The following is a 21373-nucleotide window of genomic DNA, read 5'->3' as shown; positions in this document are numbered from 1 at the left end:
TAGCAGATGGATGAGGCAAGTACAAGACATTGACAGCTGTTGGATGTGAGTGATGGCTGCCTATATCTTTGAAAATTTTGATGATGAAGCTAATTTTTAAATTTAAAAACATGTAAAGAATATTTGTGTGCCTTGACCTTGTAACCCAGTGATACATACAATGAGTTCAGTGCCTGCCTTCCTCCATGAGAGTATTGCCCAAAGACAGTATACATCTTCACAATTGGAGGTCACACGTGACAGCCCGGCCCCAGTGTGAAACAGAGAGGCAGTTTCTATTCCTCTTTGGAAGGCAATTGCCAATACATCTACCCTGATAAATGGGAAATTGGTGCTGTCTGAGGGGTGGGGCAGTGATGAGGCAGGGATTACAAACGCCCAAGAGAAACCATTTGAGGAATATAGAACACTAATTAGAAATGTTAGCACTAGTTAGAAACTCCCAAGTCCTTCATGAAATCTAGAGCCAGGGCCTGTTGTGAGAGAGAAGCCAGCATATTTGCCTGTGTCACAGTACGTGGGGCAGATTGCTCTCCAAGGTTCAGTGTGAGTTTGGCTAACTCCCTTGCTGTGGCGGGAGCATGTTCCGGGAACTTGAGATGGAAGACACTAGGGCAGTGTAGAGCCACCAGACGTGCACATCTTGTCTCTGGTGACCCTCCTCCAGCCCCACCTAACAGTCTACTCACTGTGAGTCCATCCACCAGTGAAGACAGGGACCCCCCACTCCTCCCCCACAGCCACCGACTGACTGTGATGGAACCACGCTTTCAGTACAATAGCAAGTTTCTCTTTTTTTCCACCAAAACAACAAATACTTTAGATTGGCACCACACCCATGTTTTAGCTTTCCCAGACAGATATTCTAAAAGCTACCTGACCCTAGTAGCCACTTTTCTCACTTTCTGTAGCTTTATTGGAGTTATTTTGACATGTACTAGAGACCTATGTCTAGACTATATAGCTTACAAGCTCTGACCTGTTTACACTTGTGAGATCATCACCATGTCTAGATAGGGAACACATTTCCACTGACCCCGGTTTCCTTTGCCATGTTATACTCCCTCTCCCCTGTCCCCAGGTAACATTTGGTTTCCTTTTGATCAATTTAAATTAGTTTATATTTTCTAGAATGTTCCATTAAAAAATAAAACACAGTTACAACTCTGTATAGTTTCTTATTAGTTTTCCTAAGAACAGTTATAAAATTCATCAGTGTTCTTATGCATATCTGGAGTTGCTGCCTTTTAAGTACTGAATATTATTCCTTTGTCTGGCCATACCACAGTTTATTCACAGTTTGAAGTGCTTCTGTTTTGGGGCTCCTAAAGTTATCTGCTGTGGCTTGTTCTAGTTCTCTGATCTTCCAGTTCACCCCAATAACTGGCCTCAGGTTTGATTTTTATTAATCATAACTTTTAAGATTCATGCTACATTTATTATTCTCTGCTTGTAAAAGAATCATCATCACATTATATGTGTGTCATGCCATCCTTCTAGAACAGAAAACATTACTGTTTGTTAAATGGTTTTAAAATATATCTGTACTGATTCCTTCTGTTTTTTTTCTTTGCATTTGTGTTTTCTGTAGTGTTTAATAAATTTAAAACACACATAAGTGATAGCAAGTGTTACTGCTGTTAGAATACCACACCTCTTGACTACCAATTAGGGACATTTTTAGTGAATTGATGCTGATAAATTAAGTGCTGTATAGAGTTCAGCTATACCAAATGAAAACGATTCATCAGAAAAACAAAGGAAGTCAAAACACTGAATCTCCACAGTGTTTTTAGACTAGGAAATCAATCAAAAGCTCTAGGAATCGAATCCAACAGTGTGATGGTGGATGTTTAGCAATTAAGTAGTACATTCATTCTGAAAGATTTATAGTCCTTATTTTACTACAAGTCTTATTAATGTAAGAGTGAAACTAAGTGTGAAATCTAACTATGCCACAGACAGCTTCTATCTCTCAAAAACATGAAGGTAGTTAGCCTGCTGCAGGTGTTCAGGTTTAAATGCTGCCCTGTGAGACGAGTTCTGGGTTTCTCAGTCTTACTTTGTTTATATTAGATAAGCCATGTGGTAACAGGATTTTACTGGTTAGTTGGAATATTACAGGAAACAATTGCTGACTAGCCCAGTCATTTTCCAGCCACCACCATGTCCATGGTCCAGTTGGTCAGTTCTAGATCGTCTTTAGCAAATGTTTAAGGAGATAAATATTTCTTAAATAGAACCTGGCAGGCATGATTTCCTTTAGAAAAGAAAATGCATGTGGTTGATTTTGATGAGCACAATGAAGAAGCTAACAGTGATGAAGCTGGAGCAGCAAAGCTCCCAGCAGGGAGTAATGCTTACTTAGCTTCTCTTTAATTAACTGATCTGTATGTATTTCTTTGGGGCTCTGTGTGTAGAGGGAATGTTGAAATAGAAACTGGAAATTAATCTAAGTGCTAAAAATCTATACAAACTCTTTGAGTAGCTAGGAGGCACTTGCTTTGTATTTATTCTGTGCTGCGTTTTTAAATACACTGTCAGTATTTTGAAATGATAAAATTTAAATCAATTGAAATGAAAAGCATTGTAGGGTTTGAAATGAACAAGAAGAGAGACCAGGAGGGTATTACTAATGGCGAAGTACGTACTTCCTACATAAAGAAGCTGCTTCCCAACAACCATTGCTTGGCCTGAACTTTACAGTCTTTAGTCCTTTTAACTATTCCAATGAATCAATTGTTCAAACAAAATGATAGTGATACAAGGAACCTATGTGTGTACACTCTTTCGTTGTCACAGACTGTGTGTGGCTATGTACCATGCTGTCTCCCTGCAGGGAGTGACTCACTGAGATGTGCTCTCCTCACTCAGGTTATCTCCAAGCTCAGGATCTTGGGAAGATCAGTCACAGCTGGTTGCAAATTTGATAGAGAAATTTGGTCTAATGAACTTTCCCCCATCCTCAATCTCTGGAAGAAACTGAACCAGGTTAGTCATGGAAGGATTGAAGTTTATATATCTTTTCCCTCTGTCTTTTCTCCAGCCCCCTGGAGCTGTGTTGTTCTGGCTGACTTACAAAGACATTCACATTGGACATTCCTACCCTAATCCAGGGCCTGCTGGTCCTCAGTCACACAGTCACACTGAGAATACTTCCCTCAGCCACACAGTCAGTGATAGTGTGCATTGTTCTCCTGAGTCACAGTCACAGTCACAGTGTGCATCCTTCCTCAGTCACAGTCACAGTGTGCATCCTTCCTCAGTCACAGTCACAGTCACAGTGTGCATCCTTCCTCAGTCACAGTCACAGTCACAGTGTGCATCCTACCTCAGTCACAGTCACAGTCACAGTCACAGTGTGCATCCTTCCTCAGTCACAGTCACAGTCACAGTCACAGTGTGCATCCTTCCTCAGTCACAGTCACAGTCACAGTGTGCATCCTTCCTCAGTCACAGTCACAGTCACAGTGTGCATCCTACCTCAGTCACAGTCACAGTCACAGTCACAGTGTGTATCCTTCCTCAGTCACAGTCACAGTCATAGTGTGCATCCTTCCTCAGTCACAGTCACAGTGTGCATCCTTCCTCAGTCACAGTCACAGTCACAGTCATAGTCACAGTGTGCATCCTTCCTCAGTCACAGTCACAGTCACAGTGTGCGTTCTTCTCCCTGCTTCATGTCAATTCACACTGAACTTAGCCTTCTTTAGTCTTTTTTGTAACCAAATTTACACTAATTTTCAATTGTAGCCTTTAGCAAATCATGTATTGATATCTTTTATAATGTCTATGCTATTAACCATGTATGTAAATATCTACCTCATTATGTTTGCTTTTTTAATCAAAATTTACTAGATTCCAAGGAACTTAATAAATTTTGAAGAATTGAGTTAAGCAAAGCAAAAAGATTCTACTAATAGAATGAGATAGGATGTGTATAACAGAGTCGTTTGAAGGCTTTTTACATAGACTTTTTTGTATGTAGGCATGCATATGTGTGTCTAGTAACGTGTGCATGTGAGAGCCTGCCATTAACTTTTGGTGGTGTCTTCCATTTCTGTCCATCCTGAGGCAGAACTTGAATATGTCCTCTTTGACTAGTCCAGGTAGCTAGCTTGCGTCTTGGATTCCTTGCCTACCACCCATATAATAACCAGGGATAATAACCAGGGTGCCATGCCCACCCAGCATTTATGTGGTGTCTGGGAATCCAGCTCTGGTCCTCATGCGGCAAACACTTCACTGCACTGAGTTATCTTCCCAGGCCCTGAAGGCTTCTTAACGGGAGGGAAATGACGACATATGCTTTACAAAGATAAATTCACTGTAAATTCGGGGGGTGGGGGGAATGTTAACTCATTGTCCAAGGGAACTGAATTGGCAAAGCCAAATAGATTCATTCCACAACCCTCCTTTCACTGTGCAGCAAAATTTATTACCTTTCCCCTTCAAAAATAAATTGTATAATTTTAAATAAATTTTATATTTGGACTTTTACATTTAAATTATTTTCAGATTGGGTAAAAGTGAATTTAAAAAGAAATGGGGTCATATACTTTAGTTAATACTTACCTGTATCTTCTGTGAGTCATAAGCTTTAATAACCAGGTCCCTTTAACATTTATAAGTGAAAGCAAATGCCTCTAAAATGGCTAACACTGGAGCTGGAGCTCAGTGTGAAGAGATTGTCCAGCACGGCAAGGCCCTGGGCTCTGTCCAGGCACCTTCAAACTAACTAACTAACTAGCTAACAAAATTATTTAGTCAGTGACTGTGTTTGAAATTTGATTTGTATGAAATCTAACCATGGACAAAGTAACTGTCATCTTGGGCTATATGGAGGTGGATTCTGATGAAATGCTGTAGTTCTGGTTTCGTCTTTGGAGACATTCCCTCATTTTTGTTTTTAATGAACAAAGGAATTATTTTTCGTTATTAGGGAAGAATCAGATCAATACCTTACCAGCTGGAATGCACATTTCTGCTTCTGGAATGTGTGAGAGAGCACTTGTGAAATGCAGCATCCTAATGTGAACCAGAATCAGAGAGGCAGGTTAAACATGGTGCTGTGTGTGTTAAAGTGAAACAACAAGACAATAAATGAAGGGAGGAGGAGGAGGAGCAGGAGGAGGACTCTGATGAAGGTCTGTTTACAGATGAAGTTCTAATGTGGGAAGACAGATGCCCCAGGAATGGAAAAGAATGCCTTTCTACCTTTTCAGCTACAACAGTGCATTTCATGTACTTTTAATTGAACATAGGTTACCATTGTGTATTACAAAGGCATGCTAACCATGTAACTAAGAGGACGGAAAGCAGGTGCCCTTCTGCTGATTTTTCAGTGTAGTGTTGTAGTGGAGCCTAGAACATAGAAGGACATTGTTGGCTTGAATTTCCCATCTCTAGTTCTAGATTGGTTCTACCCATCTTACTTAATTTCCTTTCACCTATTTGCCTGTTTGGTGAAATGGAGGAAATCATAAACCATTGTAACACCTAGGCTAGTTAATTCTTATGAGGCCTACACCATGCTAAGTACTTGGTAAATACTAGCTATTACTAGTACAGATCTTAAAAGCATTAGGATGACATTGTTCTTGGGTGTCTATGTTCTAGACCTTTGGTCATTCCTTAATAATTAAATAATGTAGAAAAGTAGCATTTTTAGTATTTATTTTGTAAATGTAGTTGACAAAGGAGCTTATCCTAAAAAGTCAAAGGGCATAGGTCTGTAGAGAAGTGCATCTAGATTAGCATGGTCAGTCATTTCAAAATGCAAATTGTGTTAGACATTAAGGGAGTTTTCAGTCCATATGAATAAAGTTATTTTAACAGAGTTACTTCTGGGAATAATGACCATAACCTTTCAATGAGTAGCTAGTAGTGAGTTCTGGCTACACTCAAAAAAATGAGTTTAGTAGAGTTAATAGTAGCTGCTTAGGCCATTGTTGTGGCTAGGGCTGCTTAGCTACCTCAGGTTGAACTCTTTAAAAGATTTTTATTAATTGTTGAGGACTAAATACACTGTATTTTGAGCACATTGACCACCTCATAATTCCTCCCAAATACACCCCTGCTTCCATACCCACCCAACTTTGTGTCATTCTTTTTAGACTATGGTCTAATTTGTATGCACATATACTCTGTGGTGTGTGACCATCTACTAGAGAATGGTCGACCTTCCAGGGGCCACACCCAAAAAAATCTAACTCTGCCTCTCAGTAGCCATTACATAACAGTAGCTCTTGAGCTAGACAAGGACTTGGTGTCCATGTTCCCCCTCCCTCCATGCTGGGATGTCTTAACAGGAGCTGGTGAGCTAGGGCAGGGACTTGGTGCCCGTGTTCCCCATCCCATGTTGAGGTGCTGTCTGGCTTGAGTTTGTGCAGATCTTGTGCATATTTTCACAACTGCTGTGAGTTCTTGTGGGGAGGTTTTAAACAGAGGGGTAAAAGCCAAATAAATACAACCTGGGCATTGCTGTAATGCAGAAATGAACATGTGGATCTCTTACTATTTTCTCTGAATTTTGAAAGCTTCAGTGCTGAAATGGAAGAGAGCAACCTCTTATGTTAAAGCACTTCCTGGAGACCTTTGCTTCCAAGAATATCTTTATTTCATCATCATATGTAACTAATTGACAAAATATATAGCTGCACGACTGTGGTGATATTTTATTTGTGTGTTAATAAATAAAGCTTGCCTGGAGATCTGGGGGGAAAGGCCAGCCATTTTAAGTAAACGGAGAAGTTAGGCAGCACACGCCCTTAATCCCTGAGTAGGCATGATTTCTGTGTGTTCAAGGCCACACTAGGGAACAGAGCCAAGCGTGGTGACACACGCCTTTAATCCCAGTACCAACCATAGAGACCAGGAGATCTGTACAGACAGACAGACAGTGACAGAGCTGCGTAGGAAGAGGAAGTGAGGTAGCTGGGCTGAGAACCAGTGGGCAGAAAAGCAAGGCATATAAGCCTGGGTAGGTAGGAAGTTGCTTTCCTTGGAAGCTGAGAAGTTGACGAGGTGAGGTTAGCTGTGGCTTGTTCTGCTTCTCTGATCTTTCAGAATTCACACCAATACCTGGCTTCTGAATTTTTTACTTAATGAGATCTGTTTGAAATTTGTGTTACACACATCCATTTTTAGCATTCATTTATTTTCCTTCAACTTGAGAATAAGTGTTGATTTTTTGTATGGGAACTTTCTATTCTGATTGTCAGTCCTTCGTGGTGAGTGAATTTTTTCCCTCTTGTATAGTCTACCTCTGCTCTTCAATTTCCCTGTAACGTGTATGAGTATTGTGGTTTTATTTTTCTTTAATCTATCTGTTTGACACCCAAAAGCTATGTTCACACACTGTGAGACACCAGACCCTGCTAGCTGTGACTCCTTAGTAACTGCTGCTTTAAAGCACCATAATCCATTTAAAGCCTTATAAAAATAAATTTCACAGCTAAAACTTCTCCCTGGGGTGCTAGAGAGATGACTCAGCTGTTGAAGCGCTGGCTGCTCCTGTAGAGGACCTGGGCTTGGTTCCCAGCACTGACACTATGTGTTCTTAACTTTAGTTCCGGGAATTCTGATGCCCCGTTTGGCCTTTGTGGGTACTGCATACGTGGTGCACAGATACACATGGGCAAAACACTCATACACATACATAAATGAATAAATCTTAAAAAAAAAATCACAAGCCCTTCTTGCTCTAGTATATCTTGAAGGGACACTAGCCCACATGTGGTTCTGGCAGCCCTTGCCCTTCTCCCAATTCCATCTGCCTTGCAAAAAACCATTACATTCCTAAAGGTAGCCACCAAGGTCTGTTCCTCTATTTGGCCAATCCCTCCCCCCGAGGCTGACTGCCAAGGTCCAATCATCAACCTATTGAAGTCCAGCAATCAAAAGCTCCCCTTGGCTCATCTAATTAACATGCCCAATTAAAATTAAATACCTCATCCTAACACAGGGTTTTCCCTTGTGTCTTGAAGAACTGCCTTGTACCTGTGTGCACATCTGTCTCCTCTCTATCCAGACACAGTCCTCTGTCCCTCTGGGACAGATAACCCTCCCATCTCTCTTGTTCCCTTCCCCTTGTCCCTCTTCCTCTGTCTCCTGTCTTTGTCCCTTATCCCTGCCCTCTGTCCCTCTGGGGCAAATGCTTCTCCTTTGTGCTGAGAACTTGGTCTTGAGGGTCCTGAGTTGATACTTTTCCTTTCACATCTTGCTCCAGCCATGCAGTTATATTGTCCTCTTTTCCTACTTAAAGATGCTCAAACACCACCTGTCTCCTTCAGACTTACCATTCTTACACCATCTCCTGCATTCAGTGTTTTCTTGTCTTGTCAAACTCAGGATTCAGAAGTTTAGCAGTTAATTTGACATTTTGTCTAGAAACCAGTATACTTTTTTATACTTCATTTTGTTATTTATATAAAAAAATGTTCGTTATTATTTAAATTTTTATCTGGGACAGGATCTCATGTAGCCTAGGTTGGCCTCAAATACATATGTATTCAAGAGTGACCATGAACTCCTTCCTCTTCCTGCTCCACTTCCTGAGCACTAGGATTACAAGCATGCGCCAACATACCCATTCTTTTCATGTTCAGTTCTTAGCAGCCAAATCTCAATCTATCATATCTTGCACTTCTTTCTTATTTGTTTGTCTCTTTCCCATTTCCTTCTGAAAACCATTACTGTGGTTTAAGTTTCACTCTTTTTTGTTAGGAATTACTGCAGAAAATTCCAAATTGGTTTGTACTATGTACCTGTTTTTCAGGCCATTCTTTATAAATTAATTTCCTGTTAGAAACCCTCTAGGTGGCTTTGGAGCCTCTTCCAGAGTAAAGCAAGCTTCAGTATCAGATGAGCACATCACGGTAGAGTCTGTGTCTGGAACTTTCGAGAGGTTCTTTCTCTCTCAATCCCCTACCTGTGCTAACCCTGTGAAAGCTCAGTAAAGCCCTGTTTAGGCCCAGTGCCATCTGCCTTGCTGTTCATTTCCCCTTTCATGTTTCAGTGCTTTGAGTTTATAACTTCCTCATTTTTTGTTGAAACTATATTTTTAGTTAATACTTTTCCTTTTATTGAAAATAGAATTTTTTCTCACATAATATACCCTGGTTATGGTTTCTCTTCCTTATACTCCTTCCAGTTCCTACTCCAGTTCCCTGTCCATCCAGATCCACTCCCTTTCTGTCTCTCATTAGAAAACAAACCCATTTCTAAGGATAGTAATATAATACAATATGATAAAGAAAAAACTAACACATCAGATTTGGACAAAACAAACAGAGAAGGCACAAGAAACAGAGACCCACTCTTTGTCACACTCAAGAATCCCATAAAACACCAAAGTGGAAGCCATAATATGTACACAAAGGACCTGCTGCAGACCTGTGCAGGCCCTGTGCATGCTGCCTCCCTCAGTCTCTGTGAGTTCATCCATATGTGCTTCAATTGTGTTGATTTAGAGGCCTTGTTTCTTGGTGTTGTTCTCCATTACCCCTGGTTCTTATACTTTTTCTGTCTCCTCTTTCACAGGGTTCTCTGAGTCCTGAGGGGAGGGATTTGAAGGAGACATTCCATTTAGGGCTGAGTGTCCCAAAGGTCTCTCACTCTCTGCATAATGTCTGGCTGTGGGTCTCTGTATTGGTTCCCATTTGCTGCAGGAGGAAGCTTCTCTGATGATGACTGAGGAAGACATTGATCTATAAGTGTAGCAGAATGTCAATAGGAGTCATATTATTGCTACTTTTCTTTAGTAGAACATTTGGTTTTACCCTAGGTAAAATCAGTATGGATTGAAGGTCTGTTGTGTGGTAGAAACTATATTGAGGGCTAGTGACCATGACAGACAATTGTTGGACACACAGTCAAGTTGCTTTCATGATCTTTATTCAAAGTCAAGTGTCTAAATTACTCTGTTCAGTGGAAAGCCAAGTTTAGATGCTCTTTGGAGGTTCTATGTTGATATGTTTAGTAAATATTCTAGGTGATGTCAACAAAATGGCATTCGAGAGAAAGGGGCCAGTCTGTCATCTTTTGGTACTAAGACCAGCGTGAAAGGGGCTTAATATCGTACTGCAGTGGTTACATGTTATTCTTAGGCAAGAGGAATTCATCAAACTAATGAGATGGAGAGGTAATAGAAAGTGATTTGTGTTTTATAGAGGCAAAATTGATACATTGTAAAGAACAGATTCAATTAAAAAGCTTAGTCAGGGCATGAAACTGAGTTAAGTTATGTTGTGGGAACAATATTCTGGGGCTTTGTCAGGATCTGGCTGTGTGAATGTAGAGTACATACCAACAGCTACTCAGAGGTAGAATTACCTTCACAGAGTATTGGGGCATCTAATCAGGATTGGAAGCCCAAACATGTTTTGAATATTATTTATCTTTCTTTATAGCTTTGTGACATTTTAGGTTGGCATGCCTGTTTGTGACTATAGCTTTTTAAAAGGAAATTATATAATATACAAATATGTAGTTACACATTTTAACACTATATTTTTGACTGTTACTTAGACATTATTCTGCCAGCTTTTGCGTTATCAGATGCATAGTTTGCCTTATTTTTAAAAATCTTCTCTAGTATTTTCATAAAGAAAATTGCTAATAGTAAGCTGTGAAGTCGTGATTTTAAAAACAAAAACGCTGACAGGTCAGATCTGCATGTGTGCATTGACAGGTCAGATCTTGTTTTAATTATTAATTACCTAAAAGCCTCACCCTAGTAACTTCTAGTACCTGGCTGGTGGCAACAATTACTGAGAATTACTGACTTCCTGGCCAGTCACACTATTTCTATAGCTTCAGTGCTTCCGTTAATTCTCATTTAAATGACTCATGTGACACGTGTACATGAAACATTTTCTGTTGACTCTTAGAGTTTATTGTAAGAAAAACACATGATGCACTTTTTTTCTGAACATGAGTTCATCCAAAAATGATATTTTGTCTATACTGACAAATGGATTTGTGTATCTAATTAAAATTTTAGACTCAGTAGCTTAATTTCAAAAGAATGGTTATGTTAAATAGACTAACAGTCTGCAGTGCTAAAATAATTACAAGAAACAATGCTTTCTTAAATTCTTGTACTTTAAAATTTCTTTTAAATTGCTCATTTCATTCTTTTGTTTGTTTGTTTGTTTTGGTTTTGGGTTTGTTTGTTTGTTTTTTAGCTATGTCCAGTTTCATTTAGATTAAAGTAAACCATGGAGCGTGATGGCTGAGCCCTGAGTCAAGAGTCTTCAAGGCAGAGAACATACCTAGGATGTGTCCTTGGTTGGACAGAAGCCTTCCTCTGTTGTCCTTGTAGTTTTCAGTGTGGATCCCAGTGGAGCTCTGACCACCCCCCACCCCACCTCAGGGAACTAAATGATTCCAGTGACTCGCTTTCTGTTTGTAGGATTTTATTCAGCAGAGCAGAAAATACAGCAGGCATTTTAACCATGGGGTCAAAATGTGGTGGCCTGAAGGCAAATAACCCCCATAGGCTTATATGTCTGAAGGTGTAGTCCCTGTGTGGTGGAGCTATTTGGGAAGGATTTGGGGTGTAGCCTTGTTGGAGGAGGTGTGCCAGTGGGGGCAGGATTTGAGGTTTCAGAAAGACTTGGGTTATTTCCAGTTAGTTCGCTCTCTCTCTTTCTGCCTCATTGTGTCTCAAAATACAGCTACTGCCCCAGCACCATGGCTGCCTGCCTGCTGCCTTGTTTCCCACCATGAGGGTCATGGACTCTAACCCTCTGAAACTTTAATCCCCAAATAACACCTTTCTTCTGTATGTTGCCTGGTAGTAGTATCTTATCGCAGCAATAGAAACATAACTAAAACATTGAGTATAAGCACTTTGTCATGTGAGTGGTGGAGAGCTGAAACAGCCAAGAAGTAGCAATAGTTCAAACCCTGCGGGGAATACCACCCGAGCTAGAGGGAGAGGAGACGTCTGAGGGGACTGGGACATAGAGGCTTGGAGAAAGGCTATGAAGTTGGTCAGACTCTTCTTTCTCAGGAGGGCTGTAGTCTAAGGCATGATGGATGTCTTAGCAGATGTTTAAGTTCCTGGTCAACTCTGACTGGATTCTGCTGCTGCGCATCTGCATAGGGCAGGTGCTAGGAGCCAGAAAACACTAAGGAGAGGAGGTCCCCAGGGGAGATACCTGCTGGGTGACATCCCTACAAAGTGGACTCTTTTATACCAACACATTATTTGTGCATACCTTGAATACATTTTTAAAAATGTGAGAAAGAGTAATCTACTAACAAAAATGATGTGTATTAGCTCCCAGGCTCAGCTACTGTGTATCAGCTCTCAGGAAACACTTACTCTGGCCTATATGTTTGCCTTGTCTTTCCATTCTTTAGCATTTCCAGAAAAGCCTTTTGTTTTTAAATTTATTTTTTCTGTGTATTGACATTTTTGCCTGTATGTATGTCTGAACAAGGGTACCAGATCACAGATAATTGTGAGCTGCCATATGGTTGCTGGAAATTGAACCTGGGTCCTCTGGAAGATCAGCCAGTGCTTTTAACCACTGGGCCATCTCTCTAGCCCTCTTCATCATTTCCAATTTAAATTATTATCACATACTTGCTTTGGTCAAATACTCCTTACTCAAGTACTATAGATTGATTTTCAGCTAAACTAGAAGTAACAAGCATGAAATTATGACTGCTTTTGTTTTTTGAATAATTATATTTCCTGTAATTTGGTAAAAACCAATGAATTGGTGTGAAAGGAATAGTTGTCGCAGTGTAAAAGGATTAGTTTTGGAAGCTGTGTTTGTCCCGGGTCTGAGCACAGTAAAAATGGAATGGCAGGGCAGCCCACCACCCTGTGAGGTGGTTGCATTGAGTTTGAGGGGTCCCTTTCTTCTGTGCCTTCCTCATGCACTGGCATTGCTCCTCAGTGGTGCTTGTTTTGCTGGTCTGTTTCCACTCCACATACCACTAAAAATCATTAAGAGTCCAGAAATCCCTATTTGCAGACTCAGTTCATCCATTCATAAAACAGACTACTCAGAAACATGAACTCATGAGCAGTTTTGAACTTTTACATACTTTGGTGTGTCATTGATGTTACTGGTTAACTGTGACATGACTTTGTTCTTTTAGAATTCAAACCTAATCCATCAGAAAGTATCACCTCCCAATGATCGACAAGGATCTCCAATATTATCGTTCATCATTCTTGAACAGTTCAATGCCATCCGCCTAGTACAGAGTGTTCATCAGTCTCTTGCTGCCCTCAGCAAAGTCATCAGAGGAACTACTTTACTGAGTTTAGAAGTACAAAAACTGGCAAGTGCTTTATTAAACCAAAAGGTAAGATGATCCTAAATCTATTGATTGTTATTCTGTTACCTGTGTGGCTCTCCTTTCATGAAATGTATTTACCATGGACCCTATAGTTAATAGTAACAACACTAAAGTTGAGGTGGAGGAAACTATGTAGACAGAATGCATTAGTTAAAAAACCAACAGTGAGTCAGAGGAAGAATTTTATCAGCCTAATGCAAGTGTATGATTCTCTAGGATCTCAGCCTGTGTTCCCTTCTGTGGCCATCTCTTCACTGCATATATAATGAAACCCATTTTTATTTCACTTTGGGACAAGTCTTCCCTACATGTAGGTAACCTACCACTCCAAATCTTAGACCCTGTGTGCTCAAAGCTGTTCCTAGCAACTTCAACAAAAATCTTAGAATCTACTTTGTTCCAGACCAGTTGGGTTGTGAGTGTGCCTGTCTCCAAACCCTTTTCAGGCAGGTGGTGCTGCTCACTGGACGAAAACTTCAGCCAAGTGCCTGTGGAGGAGCTGAAGGTGAACAAGCAGTAAAGCTAAGTGACGGACAGCTCTAATGAAACACCAGGATATGTTCACCAGAAGAAGAGAAATCAGTACTCCTCTTCCTAAATAATTGGACCATTTTAGAAAATAATGAAATCCACATAGTTCACATGAGTTATAAAGAAACTGTATATACACTTTATGCAGCATCTACAGAGGGGAGAGAGAGGTGTCTTCAGTAGGGGGTCATGTCTGTGTGGGTCCTAAGTGCTTCTCACGCATGGATGTCCATGTCTTCCCCTACATCTGGGGATGTTCCTGCTGCGCTGTCACTGGACAGGTTTTCTGTTCATTTGGTTTTTATCTCTGTACACTTTGGATTCTTCTGTGGTCTCTTGATCTTATCCCAGAGTTCCTGAGAATTGTTGAAATAATTGATCTTTAGTTCTGTCTAATGTAATAGTGTCTTGACCTTGTCTTCAGTTCCCGACATTCTTTTGGGAAACCGGCTAGATCTCGTTTCAGTAATTCTTCCCACAATTGATTTGCTTTATTGAGCTTTTCACTTTCAAGATCACTATTCTCTTTTTCTCCTTCAGAATCTTGATTTTTTTTTCTGAATATCTCGTTTTAAGTTCCTAGCTTTCTCAACCAGATCTCAAATGGACTTCCTTCCTCCATTTCTTTATGTGAATTCTCTTTAAGGTCACCAAATATTTTTAAAATTAAACCTTTACATTCTTAGTCTAGTGACATTTGAATCCTTGCATTTTCTCTGGGTGCAGTTATTGAGGAGCTGGTGAGGTTTGGAGGCTCCATCTTGGCTCCATGCATGTGTATGTATATATGTATATACATTGTTTCTGTGTTACAGTTTACCTCTCCGTTGTGTTTCGTTCTTCTTTCTGTCTTATGTGGGGTTCTTATCAGAGGCAGTCCTCTCTGGCACTTGGAAGAGAGAAGGTGCACTGCAGAAATAGTAAGAATTCAAAAACAGACCATATATTTAAGTACACTGAAAAAAGCTGCTAATGTCAACTCTAACCTTAGTGAGGATAGAAAAGAGTAAGATGCTTATAGGATAAGCTAGGAATTAGCATTACAGGCCAATGTATTAATAAGTAATTGAGAGAAAAGGAATGGACAGAGGAAGAAAACAAGCATGAAAATACAGCAGAGCATGTGGGAGGAAGGCTTAAGAATTAATAGTGAAAGGTAATCCAATAATGTAAGTGCAGGTGGAGGCAGGACAGTCAGAAGGAAGGAGAAGGGAGAGAGATGCTTCACTGATTTGTGCTGCTTTGGGGGGAGGGGGAAGGTTTGCTTCCTTTTCTCTCTGAAACCCCATCCTGTGAGAGCAGAAAGAGCTGTTTGCAGGCTCAGCCCTGCCCTGCCTTCCCTACCTGAGTGCATGCTCTGTGCTGTGGGGCTGGTCCCTGCAGTGGGTTCTGTGACCCAGCTTGGCAGTAAGAAAAAGGCCCCTGGAAATGCTCCACCTGAGGCTGAATGTTCGTCCAGGCCGCTGCTTCTCTGGAGAGCACTCTGAGAGTGCTCATGGCCTAAGACATGCCAGAGTGGGTGACCTTTCTACCAACTCCCTCTGGGGCTCTGAGAGTGCAGAAAGCCTTGAGTCCTGTATGCCCTGGTCAGGCTAGGCTCGGGTCAACTCACCCCTCTCGTGCATAGCTTATCTCACTTTTTTCTCAGAGGAGGAGCTGCAGTTATCATCTGGAAATGCCCCTTGCTTCCCCTCAGATTGAGTTCTTCCCTTCCCACCAAGTGGACTTGTATCCACAAATCTAAGTCAGACCAACTTCCAGAGCCTACACTGATTCTCAGAGTAATCACTTGTTTAGCCAAGCTGATACAGGGGGCCCTTGGGACGTAGAGAAAGACAATTCTTTCTCTTTCTGTCTTCTTTCTCTTCTCCCCAGGTAAAAGTTCTGACTATAAGATCTGGTTTTGTGATTCTCTGCCAGGGCAGCAGTGTGATCCAGCAAGTGCCATGTTCTACCTAGGGCATACTATGCAGCTTCCAAAATTTCTTTGAAGTGAGGCAGGTGTTATGTGTGTGCAGGTTGCTGGGACTGCCACTTCTCTTTTTATTCGAAGTCTTTTGAGGGACATATATGTCTCCTTTCCAGATGATTTTGTCTAGTACCTTGTTAGACTGCACTGTCTTTCACAATCTCAAGTTCAGTATGTCTAGATTTCACACGATTTTTGTATTCTTCACTTTTCCACTATAGGATCTTTGCACATCACCTCTCTCCCTACAGCCACACTTCTGATGTCCTCTTTCAGATTCCTGGAGATGCAGGAAAGTTCTGGATGCTTATAACCTGCACGTGCACACATGTGCACACACACGTGCACACACACATACATACATTCATGAGGATACATATGCACACAAGACACATGCCACATTCACATGTGTACAACTTGACTGCTCCTTTTGCTTCTATTAACTATTTTGGAGACATAGCGTAGTCAACTGAAAAAAAAATCAGTAACTTTAAATTATTTTCTGTGATGGGAATCTTACACTTGTCTTTTAGATAACTTTGAAGATAAAGAGCCAAAGGCTTCTAAAGGCCTAATTATATAAAATCCTCCCCTTGATTAAGACTTAACTATTTTATAAATGGGTCATAAATTTTTAATTCTTTATAATATTTCATTTTCCCTCAGCTGCTAAGGTCTGCTGAGTGTTTCTTCATTTGATTATAGCAACAGTCACAGCAAATGAACCAGATGGCTAAATTCTTAATTGAAATATGGGATGTAGGTATCATATATAATGTTGAGTATTCTATACTGAACTTTGAAAGCTCTGTTGGTAAAGTGGTTCAGATAGAAGCATGAGAACCCAGGTTTCACCCATGGAAAAGCCAGCAGCAGCTGCACACATCTGTAACTCCCGGACTGAGGACAGGCGGAGACCCGTGGAACACTGCAGCTCACCAGCGGCCACTTCAGCCAGGTGAAAAGTGTTCAGTAGAGACCAACTGAGGGATATCCAGAGTCAACCCCTGACAGACTTACACACACACACACACACACCATTCAAATACAGCCTCGGTATGTATCACTATATTTATTTTCATTATTTATGTGAAAATGGATTTGATAAAATTCTTTCAGAGACTCAAAACTGTGTTTTTACAAAGTACACTTAAATTATATGATGCAGATTTTTTGAGACAGCTTTGGGTTGTTTGAAATTCAAGTGAGAGTAGGGCCAGTTTTGACCAAGACAAAGCCATTGAGTTTTAATAAAATTCAAAAATGTACTATACCATGCATTTCAAAGTAAAAGTTAATTTTTATTACATTTAAATGTTGCAATTTGTGTGCTAGGTGATATTACTTAATATAATTTAGAATACCAGTTGATATTGTCACCAATGTACCTGGGATATTGCAGCAGGAATTTTCCTGCCAAGGATTAGGATTTGTCAGTTTATTTGCTAAAGCTTTGCTGCTTTTATTTTATAAAAAGACACAATAATGAATACATCATCAATACTACAATTCTCTCTACTATGTTAGAACAGATTTTAAATCATTACTTAAAGACATAATAAAGTCAAGAAGAAACTGACAAATTTCCTTGTCATGTATCCTAAATAATCACGGATGTGTCATTTTTATTAGAAATTAATAGATTGCATTTGCTTTTTTAAAATCATTTTAATTGAGCCCTTTATAGAACCAGTTTTTCAGATTATCCCAACATACTGGTTGGTAACACTAAATGCATTTTCAATTGTTTAAAACTGGGAATAGCAAAACTGCAGAAATGCCAGCGAATCTGGGTCTGTCTCAAGTTGGGGAGCAAGTGGTCCGTTGGGACAGCAGGGTTGTGTAGCACAGTGCCAGCAGAGTAGAAACATACAGAAAAAAGCTTACCTTTCCTTCTCACATTTCCCAGTGAACTTGTATTGATACATTGTACATAGTTTGGAGGTACAGTGTAATAGCTGAACACAGATTTACAATGTTTAATGGCCAAAATCAGTATCTGTCTCCATAAATGCTATATTTTTGTGGTAGGAACCTTCAATGGGTTCTTTATATAAGTCTTTATAACCTATATACAAGGATAGAACAGAGTGGTAATTAGAGGTAAAGAAAGGAGAAGAGGCAGTGGAGGTTAGATTATGGGGACTGATACACAGTTTTATATCCAAGAATTAAGATCTAATATTCTAATAATATGATAGAGGACTCGGTGAGCTTTGGTTTTTCAGAGATAATATGCTGTAGTTTTCTTTGTGTCCTTGTTTGACTTTGGATGGTAATGCTGGCCTCGTAGAATGAGTTTGGAAGGCTCCCCTTCCTTTTAAGATTTTTCTGTAGTTTAAAGGGAGTTGTCATATGTGTGCTTTGTTTATGTTTGACAGCGTCTTTTATAGCCCAGCCTGGCCTCAAGCACACTATGTAGCCGAGGATGGCTTTGGATTCCTGATCCTCCAGCCTTTACCTCTCAAGTGCTGGGATTATATATGCATAGTATGAAGCCCAGCAGATTTTTGTAGGGTTTTGTTTCTACTTTTCCTTTTTTTTTTTTTTTTTTTTTTTTTTTTTTTTTTTTTTTAGAGTTTAGGATTAGACACAGCCCTGCTTTTTTAAAATCATTTTAATTGAGCCCTTTATAGAACCAGTTTTTCAATGCTAGCAAGCACTGTTCTACTGGGCTGTGTACCCCACAGTGTTAGTCTTCCTTGGAAGTTCCACAAAGCTCAGCAGTGCAGCTGGCCTTTCCTTTGCTGCTACTGCTGCTACTATTATTATTACTATTACTGTTACTACTATTACTACTACTGCTGCTGCTACCAATTCAGCCTTGTTTCTAGTTTGTTGATGTTTTCTGTCATCATTTAATTTTGAGAAGTTTTATTACATTTATTTTATGTGTATGATCACATGTCTGTATGGAGGTCGGAGGTCACCTGCAGAAGTAGATTCTTTGCTTCCAGTATGTAGGACCCAGATCCTCAGGCCTAGCAAGTGCCTTTACCCATAGAAACATCTCACTAGCCCCAGCTTTAGAAGCCAAGAAAGGAGCTGGTTTTTTCTAGGATTTTTTTGTTTGTTGGCACATACTTGTACACATTAACAGTCTTGAATGATTTTCCAATTTTTGTGGTATCAGTGGTCTCCTTTATCTGTCATCTCTGACTTTGTATCTTTTGTTGGTTAAGCTAATGAAACGTTTATTAGTTTGCTTTTCAAAATATTGGCTGTTGGTTTGTTAATCATTAATATTTTTTATTCTGTTTTACTTATTTCTACTGTGGTATTTGTTATTTCATTTCTCCTTGTTTGGGACTTGGTTTGTTTTCTCATTCCTTGAGTTACATTTTCAAGTTGTTTATTTAAACTTATGTTTTAAACCCACATCTGTTTTAGTCATGACTCTGGCACTTATTTCTAAGAATGGCTAGATGCCTCTAAAGTGTTTGATGTCTTCTTCTAAGTTCCCTTTCTACTCTTATGTTTGGATATTAATGTTTCTAGTTTTCTATACATTATTGATGATTGATATAGGCTAGCCTGTAGTATTTTATCACTTACATAGTCAGAGGGTGAATGGGGCATAAAATTATTGTGCTGTTACTATACTTAAAATAATACAAAATTTGTTGATATTTATAATTGAAACTCCAGAAAACCAGCACAGAAGTGTGTTATAGTACATATGTACTTGCTGAACACTTCTAAAGCATAGACGTGTGTATTAGTTGAGAGTAACTGTGGTCAGCTATTAGAAAGACAGTTTTTATAAAAGAGCTATTCTGTTATTTTACTTACTGGTTTTAATTTAGGCCACACACTTCAGTTACCTTTTCTTTGCATGTCTACCCATGTAGGTAAATTCATGTGTGCTCTTTATGCATAGCTTGAAAAAAATTCTCTAGGGACCACAGTACCCTTTTTATCTTTAGCAATTTTAAAATGAATTTTTAAATTCTATTTTGATTTCATACCATGCCAAATTTCACTCCAAGAAAATGTTGTTGACTAGTTTCCCAGTGAGTATTAGATGTGTTCATTCCTTTAAGAGGCTTTACAACTAACGAATCCCATTTTAGCTTCAGACATTCTTTCCTCTACACTAATGTTGAAAGTCTATACACGTTGTCATCCATGTAAGCTGACTTCTGCTCTTTCACACTACAGTGTCCTCTCACGTGGCAGAGCAAGTGGGAAGGCCCCGAGGACCCCCTCCAGTACCTGAGAGGTCTTGTAGCCCGTGCCCTTGCAATTCAGGTGAGAATGGATTATTTAGTAGCTGAGTGTGTGTCTCCAACTATGGTCCATAGACTTACCTATTGAGATAACCTGGACAGTGAAAATGACAGGACTTTACATAAAACACAAACTCATTTTTAGGTCATTTGAAATGTTGGTACCACACCCACACTCTTCAAAATGTCTGCTATCTGTTCATGGTTTTGTTTCTTAACCATTGATAATGTGGAGAAAAATCTGCAGTTGTGCATCTGGCTTGTACAGACAGCAACTCCGGGTGATTGAAGCCCTGTCAGAACTGTGACCTGACTGCTGGAAGAAGGCTCCTCCTGTTTATATTTTATCCTTTTTTAATTCCGTGCCTTGTTTTGGGTTGGTTGTTCTCCTGTGTTTAGGTTTTTGAGTTTATTGTATGTTCTAGATGCTAACCCTCTGTCAGTTATATTCTGCCTCGTCACCCAAATGTTGGTGCCATTTGCTTTATGGAGCTTTGCTGTTTTACGAGGTCCCACTTACTTTTGGTCTTGATGCCTGTGCTTTTGGGGTCCTGTTCAGAAAGTCCCTTCCTGTGCCCATGTGTTCCTTGCATTCCTCTCTGTCAGACTTAGGGATTCTCGTCTTCTGTTGAGGTCTTTGATCCATTTGGAGTTGAGTTTTCTGCAGGGTGATTTCATTCTTCTATATGCAGCTCTAGGTCCCCAGGCTCCGTGTGGTGGCCGGGGAGTCTCAGCATTAGGGAGTGAGACTGATGAGGTGGTGGTCCCTGGCCAGCGGAACATAGCAGGAACTGAGAAGAGCAATCGGATACTTTCCTGGGTCTTCAGGCTACATGTGGTGGCTAGAAAGCCCCTGGTGGGGAGTTGGCTGTGTGCCTTTAATTTTGTAATACTCAAGTATTCAGATTTCCCTATGGTCTACCTTCCAGTGCCTTATGGTCTCATTTTAATATATAAAAGAGTTACAGAGAATTTCTGCACAATTTGACAAAGATACACAGGTGTAGTATGTCTAGCCTGCATAAAAATGATATTTGGTTGTATTACAGCTGAACTATTCCTTAACTATGTTCATGAGGAAACAGCTTTATTATTCAATTCTATATATAAAATTCATAAAGAAATAGGACTTGGATAAGATATTACTTTTTAATGTAATTTTCTCCTTTCTACCTTTTGTCCATTATTGGTGGTATCTCATTTCCCCTGTCTCATACACTTTCGTCATAGAGTAAATGCTTCTAAATCCATCTTACAGCTAGCACTCAGTATCCTACACTTAGTACTGCAGTGCTGACTGTATCTTACACTCAGTACT

The 21373-nt window shown here is 39.9% G+C and overlaps 1 protein-coding gene across 1 annotated transcript in view; it reads left to right on the top strand.

Moving 5' to 3' along the window:
• Positions 1 to 21373, top strand: part of Dync2h1 (dynein cytoplasmic 2 heavy chain 1) — a 228876-nt gene that overhangs the window by 180549 nt on the left and 26954 nt on the right. The window contains exons 82-84 of the mRNA XM_059267214.1: positions 2875 to 2991; positions 13123 to 13332; positions 19988 to 20077. Coding sequence (XP_059123197.1) covers positions 2875 to 2991; positions 13123 to 13332; positions 19988 to 20077 — 417 coding nt within the window. The remainder of the gene's footprint in view (positions 1 to 2874; positions 2992 to 13122; positions 13333 to 19987; positions 20078 to 21373) is intronic.

Source organism: Peromyscus eremicus, chromosome 7, assembly GCF_949786415.1.
Source record: "Peromyscus eremicus chromosome 7, PerEre_H2_v1, whole genome shotgun sequence".
In the NCBI taxonomy this organism is placed as follows: domain Eukaryota; kingdom Metazoa; phylum Chordata; class Mammalia; order Rodentia; family Cricetidae; genus Peromyscus; species Peromyscus eremicus.
This window is presented reverse-complemented; position numbering and strand designations above follow the sequence as displayed.